An 8,362-nucleotide genomic window follows, 5' to 3' on the forward strand; every position below is an offset into this window, starting at 1 on the left:
TTGCTCATAAAATGTGATCTCAGCTTCATCAAAGTCACAAGTATAGACAAACACAATGTGCTTAAGCTAACAACACACAAACAATTATAATCATTCATGTCTTTACTGAATACATCCCATTAAACATTCACAGTGCTGTGGAAAAAGTAAGTGAACCCTTCGATTTAGTAACTCCTTTTGGCAGCAATAACCTCAACCAAGTGTTTCCGGTAGCTGCGGATTAGACCTGCAAAACTTTCAGCAGGAATTTAGGATCATTCTTCCATACAGAACTGCTTCAGCTCAGACATATTCTTAGGATGTCTGGTGTTGAACGGCTCTCTTGAGGTCATTCCACAGCAGCTCTATTGGGTTAAGGTCTGGGCTCTGACTGGGACACTCCAAAAGGTGGATTTTCTTTTTTTGAAGCCATTCTGTAGTGGATTTACTTCGATGTCCTGCTGCATCACCCAACTTCAACTGAGCTTCAGCTGGCGCACATTCACCCTGACATTATCCTGTAGGATATCTTGATAACTTGGGAATTCATTTTTCCCTCGATGATGGCAAACGGTCCAGGCCCCGAAGCAGCAAAGCAGCCCCAAATTATGATGCTCCCTCCACCGTACTTCACCGTTGGGATGTCTACATGTTGGTATGCGGTGCCCTTCTTTACACCATACGTAGTGCTGCATGTTCTTCCCAAACAATCAGTCCACAAAACATTTTCCCAGTAGCGTTGTGGAGTATCAAGGTGGTCTTTGGCAAACTTCAGGCGTGCAGCAATGTTTTTGTTGGAAAGCAGCGGCTTCCTTCGTGGTGTCCTGCCATGAACACCATACCTGTTTAATGTTTTCAGTATAGTAGACTCATGAACAGAGATTATAACCAGTTCCAGTGATTCCTTCAAGTCTTTATCTGTCACTCTACGGTTATTTTTTACCTAATTGATCATTCTGCGGTGTGCCCTTTGAGTCATCTTGGCTGGACGGCCACTTCTAGTGAGAGTACCTATAGTACTAAATCATCTCCATTTATAGACAGTTTGTCTAACTGTGGACAGATGAATATCTAATCTCTTCAAGATAACTTTGCAACCCTTTCCAGCTTTATGCAATTCAGCAATTCTTGATCGTAGGTCTTCTGAGATCTCTTGGTCCACATCAGCAGATGCTTCTTGTGAATAGCAAACTCAAAATGTTTGAGTGCTTTTTATAAGTCAAAGTAGCTCTAACCCACACCTCCAATCTCGTTTCATTAATTGGATGCCAGGTTTGCCAACTCCTGACTCTAATTAGCTTTTGCTGACATCAATAGGCTCACATACATTTTCCAACTTACACTGTGAATGTTTGAATGATGTATTCAGTATGTACAAGAACAATATAATAATTTGTGTGTTATTAGTTAAAACAGATTGTGTTTGTTCATTATTGTAACTTCGATGAAGATCAAACCAGATTTTAAGACAAATTTATACATAAATGCTGGTAATTTCAAAGGGTTCACATACTTATTCTTGTCCTCTATAAGGAAAATGTATTTTACATGTGATTTGACACATTTCATGATTTATTTATTGAAAGATTTTGACAAACAGTATATATTGATGCTTTGAGTAAAACATTTACACTGCCTGGCCAAAAATAAGCAGATACATAAGAGCCTATGATTGGATCATTATTGCAGTGATTAATATGTTTCAGCTGGCAACAATTCTTTTAACCCTAACTGATGCAGTGTGTAGCTTCTCATTTCTTAACCATGTCGGAAGACGTATCCCGTGGTCGTGGAAAAGATGTTACTGTGTTTCAGTATCATTCAAAAAATATTGAATGATCATGATCACTAAACGCTTGAAGTCACATCGTAACAAATCGACAGTAGAACTCATGGCTATGTTTAATAGTGAAAGTAAGAGCATTTCCACACGCACAATGTGACGAGAATTTACAGGATTGGGACTAAGCAGCTTATTTAAGATTGGGAGAAAGCCACTTATTAGTGAGGCTAATTGGAAAAAAATACTTCAATTTGCTAGGGAGCAAAAAGATTGGACTGTGGAATGATGGAAAAAGGTCTTGTGGTCTGATGAGTCCAGATTTACCCTATTCCAAAGCGATGGGTGCGTCAGGTCAGGTCTAGGCTCAGCAATGTTATGCGGTCTAAGTTAAGTCAGCTGACTACCTGAATGTACTGAATGACCAGGTTATCCCATCAATGGATTTTTTTCTTCCCTGATGGCACGGGCATATTCCAGGACGACAATGCCAAGATTCATTGGGCTCAAATTGTGAAAGAGTGGTTCAGGGAGCATGAGGAATCATTTTTACACATGAATTGGCCACCACAGAGTCCTACCCTTAACTCCATTGAAAGTCTTTGGGATGTGCTGGAGAAGACTTTACGGAGTGGTTCGACTCTCCCGTCATCAATACATAGATACATTAGCCAATAATTAATGCAACTCTGGAAATAAATGTTGTGATGTTGCATAAGGTTGTTGAAACAATGCCATGACGAAAGCATGCCGCAATCAAAGCTAAAGGTGGTCCAACGAACTATTAGTGTATGCGGCTTACTATTTTTGGCCAGGCAGTGTATATATTAATATGGCACACTCAGTCCTCCATAGGGAACCGCAATTTGTTACAACAACAACAACAACAATAACAATGTGAAAAACTGTTTGCATCCTTAATATGGCATATTTCTGGGTGAAACAATATATTCAAAAAGGAAAAGAATATTGGACGGGAATTTATTTGTCGTGCATTAATTGGATTGTGAAAAAAGGTGGTACATTGTACAATTGGGGGCTAAAAATAAGAGGGATTAATGACATCAGCAGAAAAGAGGCGGAGCAAATTATTACGTTTTGATGAAGGATTACAAACACAAATGTTTAATTGCGTGAAATAACATACACTGATGAATCGTGCAGAATTAGACCATGAACACGTATTAAGAAAGTAAATACCATCAATTTTGATTTCACGCTGACTTTAAATCAACCGGTTAAATCAGAGCTGTGTATTTGTCTCTGTAAGCTTCCTGCAACGTTTCACAGAGTGAACACAACTAAGTTTGACAGCCTATAATCAAAGCAACAGCTGTGTATGTGTGTGTGTGCGCTACACAATGGCAGTGAAAACTCTATTCCTGAACACTGGCTTCAAGTCAAACAGGGAAAAGACGCAAGCAGAGCTCTCGTAACATCTCTACGATTAGAACAGACCTGCTAACTTCACTCTCGCTGAATTCTGTTCAAACCACCACAATAGAGGAATTCTATTCTAAAAGAAAAAATCCCATAGACTTGCACTGAAGGAGGGACTCAAGTCACATCTTAATAATATTCTGCTCTCTAGATTATACTCTTTTGAAAAGGGCCAATAAGCAACTACTTAGCAACCTATCAGAACACCCTAGCAACACCGCAAAAACCACTCAGAAAACCACATAATACCCTGGCAACTATACACAACCCTCATAGAATTATGGTGTCGAATTTTGCATGCAAGTACCACTCATATTTTCATTTCATCATATTTCATAGCTGCTTAACGTCACTCTAGCAAACACATAGCTTTCAATCTTTAAATCTCTTTTCAAACTGCCAAGGTATTCAAACTAGACAAGGCATTTATAATCTTCAGACTGTAAAGCCTTTTATCATTTACATTTTACATTTATTAGTTTAGCAGACACTAAACTAATACATCTGCAGCATTTATTTAAGTGCATTTAGACTATACATTTTATCAAACCAATGACTTTGGCACAGCAAGAGCCATGCTCTACCAGTAAGAAACTCGATAAATGAGGAAAAACTAGAAAAACTTTATTCTCTATAGAAATTTACATGACTTTTCACATTTGTAATCATTTCCAGGGCGTTTTTCCTGACTTTTAGATACCGATACTGATAAGGTGGTGGAAAAGCCGATAACCGATTAATCGGCCGATAGTTTTTCAAATTGATTTATCGAATCAATCAATCTTGAGTGTTATGCCATTGACGTGATTGGCAGAGGGAGCGATCGTTATACAGAACCCTCCAACAGAGGTAGACCGAAATATCGGTTTTACCGATTAATCGGTGCCGATAGTTGCTTTATGGAACTATTGGTTATCGGCAAAAATCTATGCCGATAGTTGCAGAGACTGTTTTTATTATTCCTCCGTGTTTCTCTGTGGACGGCACTATTTTGATTAGATAATCAAGTAATCTACATTGAGGGCATGCAACGAAAAAAATAGACTATCTGGAAATATGACCTTTCAGCACATACATCGTGTCTCCAACTTCAGATCTTGTGAATAATAATAAACCTTATTCCTTATTAAACCTCATCTGGTGAAATATCTAGGCTATAATTCTTAATTCGGTAAATACTGTGTGAGCCTGGGTAGATCAGCGAGTAAAGACACTGACTATCACCCCTGGAGCGAATTCGAATCCAGGGCGTGCTGAGTGACTCCAGTCAGGTCTCCAAAAGCAACCAAAATGGCCCGGTTGCAAGGGTGGGTAGAGTCACATGGGGTAACCTCCTCGTGGTCGCTATAATGTGGTTCTCGCTCTCGGTGGGGCGCGTGGGGAGTTGTGCGTAGATGCCGTGGAGAATAGCGTGAAGCCTCCACACGCGCTATGTCTCCGCGGTAATGTGCTCAAAAAGCCATGTGATAAGATGCACAGATTGACAGTCTCAGACGTGGAGGCAACTGAGATCGTCCTCCGCCACCCTGATTGAGGTGAGTCACTACGCCACCACGAGGACTTAGAGCGCATTGGGAATTGGGCATTCCAAATTGGGGAGAAAAAGGGGAGAGAAAAGAAAATACTAAAATATAAAGAATTTTAATGCAGCCAAGTCTCCAACATTTCAAAATAAGAGTCCCTTGTGTGTTTTGGACTTGTTTATAGTTAAAAGTTCCACTTTAAGCACGAAATCTTTATTTTATTTTTTGGGCTATTATTGGGATTTTGGTTGAACAATAAACTGAATCTGGGATTTTATTCATATTGGACTCTTGTAGCCTCTATATCTGTGCCTGTTATAGTATAGATATTATTTAACATTCTTCAAATCGACTTTAAAATCTATCAGCCGATTAATCAATTATCAGCCTTTTCCACCACCTTAGTTATGAGTATCGGCAAAATTCACTATCGGTTCACCTCTACCCTTCAATGCCACCCAGGAAACAAAAAAATAAATAAAATATTTTTGACTATCTGCAATACTATTCTGCTGTTAATCGATAGTTCCAAAAGTAACTATCAGCAGCAAATAATCGACAAAACCGATATATCGGTCAACGCCTACTGTCTATAATACGTAAGAACTCTTTAACACTTCAAGTCAAAAGCTTGGACACACCTGCTCATTCTATTTCTATTACTATTTTCCACATTTTAAAATAATAAAAAAGTAATCAAAACTCTAAAATAACACAAATAGAAATAATGGGAATTATATAGTGACCAAAAAATCCAAACAAATAAAAAGTACTGAAAAGTATTTTGAAAGAGTTCACATGTATGCTAGACACTTGTTGACTGCTTTTCCTCTTGACTATCCACTACAATCATCCATTTAGATTAATCCGATTTAAAACAAGCTATATATATATATATATATATATATATATATATATATATATATATATATATATATATATATATATATATATAATATTTAAAATATTTATTAAAGGAATAGTTCGGGTTCAATACAAGCTAATCTTAATCAACAGCATTTGTGGCATAATGTTGACTACCACAAAAAATAATTTGACTCATCCCTTTAAAAAAAATGCAAAAATCTGTTACAGTGAGGCACTTACAATGGAAGTCAATGGGGCGAAAACGTAAACGTTAAAATACTCACCGTTTCAAAAGTATAGCCACAAGACGCAAACAATAGGTGCGTTAACATGATTTTAGTATGATAAAATCACTTACTAACCGCATCTGTGTAAAGTTATAGCCAATTTTACAACTTCGTTACCATGGCAACATAACGCATAAATGCGAAAACGACTGTAAAAATGCAGATTTGGGGGGTCTGGGTAGCTCAGTGGTAAAATACGCTGGCTACCACCCCTGGAGTTCACTAGCTCGCTAGTTCGAATCCCAGGGCGTGCTAAGTGACTCCAGCCAGGTCTCCTAAGCAACCAAATTGGCCCGGTTGCTAGGGAGGGTAGAGTCACATGGGGTAACCTCCTCGTGGTCGCTAATGTGGTTCGTTCTCGGTGGGGCGCGTGGTGAAGTTGAGTGTGGTTGCCGCAGTGGATGGCGTGAAGCCTCCATATGCGCTGTGTCTCCATGGCAACGCGCTCAACAAGCCACATGATAAGATGCGTGGGTTGACGGTCTCAGACGTGGAGGCAACTGGGATTCGTCCTCCGCCACCCGGATTGAGGCAAATCACTACACGACCACGAGGACTTAAAAGCACATTGGGAATTGGGCATTCCACACTGGGAGAAAAAGGAGTAAAATCCAAAAAAAATAAATAAATGCAGATTTAAACAAACTCATATAATACACGAGTTTTAACAAAATAATGTCAGTGCTTTTACAAACTTATAAGCTTCACATTTCTGCCTTTAAACCCTCCAAAAATTGGCCCCATTGACTATTGTAATAAGTGCCCCAGCGTAACATCGATTTTGCGGGGGATGAGTCGAAATAAACTTTTTGTAGTTATCAACATTATGCCACCAAGGGCGTAGAATTGGCTTGAACATTGGGTGGATTGCAGCATGAAGCATTTACCCATGTTTCCATTGATCAGGGCATAAATAATGGAGGCGTTGTCCTTGCTTGTTTTGATTTAGGGGGCTTGGCTACCCCCATCCCCTCCAGAATGCACGCCCCTGTATGCCACAAATGCTGTCCATTGAGCTTGTATTGAACTCGGAATTTTCCATTACATTTAAAATAATATAAATAATTTTTAAAAATATACACACAGTTTATATTTGTCTCCTAAACTAATTTCAAGCATTTAGACTGAAATCTTTCTAAGACAGTGAGGAACATAAATTCGGTCCGGTGAAACTTTTCACTGGTGCTGGATGTGACTAAAGAAGAACAGGTGTCACTGGTGTTTTTTTACCTTCTTTTTCTTCTTGCAGTGGCAGCACACTGTCCACAGGTACTTGAAAGTTCTCCACAGCAAAATGATGAAGAGACCCCCGAAGAAAGTGACCATCGAGGAGGCGAGGAACGCCCACCACATGCGCTGCCCGTTTGGGTCACAGGGCACATCGGGGGTGTACGGGATGATCACGTCCATCTTCCGAACTGAGGACGGACCCGTTTTTAGATGCTTGTCGATGAAGTTGGTCATTATTGTGGAGAGCTGCTTTCCATCAGGTCCATCATCTTCATCATCATCATCATCATCTCCTTCAGCGGGCAGCATGGATCGTCTTCCTGGAGATCCCGGCAGCGCCCCACAGCCGACGATCAGCCATGTTTGGCAGGGCGGGCAGTCCTGCGTGTGTGTGCCCGGGCGTGCGCGCTCTTCTCCCGCTGTTCTCAGCGCGCTCGGCCGCTGTTCGGATCTCGCCTGAAATGCAAAAGTAGCGCACCAGCGCGTCCGCCGTTTCCACCCGTATTCCTGCCGCTCTGTTGGACAGACCTCTGTCTGATCAGCTCTCTCTCTCTCTCTCTCTCTCTCTCTCTCATTCAGCAACGTGTTGCGTTCATTCGGTGCGCGTTTTCTCCGCGGCGCGTTCAGGGCGGATTTACAGGTGCCAGAGGGCGGAGTCAGTCTGCCTGATGCCCGTCAGAACATCTCCAAACCCCGCAGAGAGTTCAGAGCCATCGTACATCACATTTATGACCGCGTGTTAATGGGTTTAAAATAAACATCATGTTCATCATGGCTCGCGGCTGGCTCCTTATTGCGCACCTGTTTCCAAACACTTATATAGGTCTTTAAATGCATTATATTCCAGGTTTTATTACATAATGTGTTTTTTTCTCATCAGACTCAAAATCAGCCATGAAAGAATCTCAGGAACGGAAGGGAAAAACAAATCATTCACACTAGGATACAAATGTTTTCTTATTATTTTGAATATCTCTAGATAAATAAATATTAGGATAGCACAAGCAGGTGCACATATGAAGCTTATAATCTGAACACGTTAAATGTCACAAAATATTTACTTAATTTATTTAAATCAAGATTAAAGTTGTGTTAGTGTTCAAAGTGTAACCTATAAGCTATGTTGTGTAAGTTACTCTTAAAAAAGTAATTAGTTACTAACTACTAATTACATCTTCTACAGTGTACTAATTACTCTGTCTGAAAAGTAATTGCATTACTTATTACTAATTACTTTCTAAAACCCTGATCAACCT

At 39.9% G+C, this 8,362-nt stretch overlaps 1 protein-coding gene across 10 annotated transcripts in view; it reads right to left on the reverse strand.

Annotated features, from left to right (window-relative positions):
• The window catches only part of LOC127423501 (calcium-activated potassium channel subunit alpha-1-like), a 197,348-nt gene extending 189,482 nt beyond the window's left edge, over positions 1-7,866 (reverse strand). For 4 of the 10 annotated variants that reach the window (XM_051667858.1, XM_051667856.1, XM_051667855.1 and 1 more), the window contains exon 1: positions 7,107-7,866. In XM_051667858.1, coding sequence (XP_051523818.1) covers positions 7,107-7,415 — 309 coding nt within the window. In that variant the 5' untranslated portion in view covers positions 7,416-7,866. The remainder of the gene's footprint in view (positions 1-7,106) is intronic. The other 6 variants (XM_051667862.1, XM_051667861.1, XM_051667857.1 and 3 more) reach the window with 2 other exon arrangements.
• Between the last annotated feature and the right edge of the window lie 496 nt (positions 7,867-8,362).

Source organism: Myxocyprinus asiaticus, chromosome 32 (genome assembly GCF_019703515.2).
Source record: "Myxocyprinus asiaticus isolate MX2 ecotype Aquarium Trade chromosome 32, UBuf_Myxa_2, whole genome shotgun sequence".
NCBI classification, from domain to species: Eukaryota; Metazoa; Chordata; class Actinopteri; order Cypriniformes; family Catostomidae; genus Myxocyprinus; species Myxocyprinus asiaticus.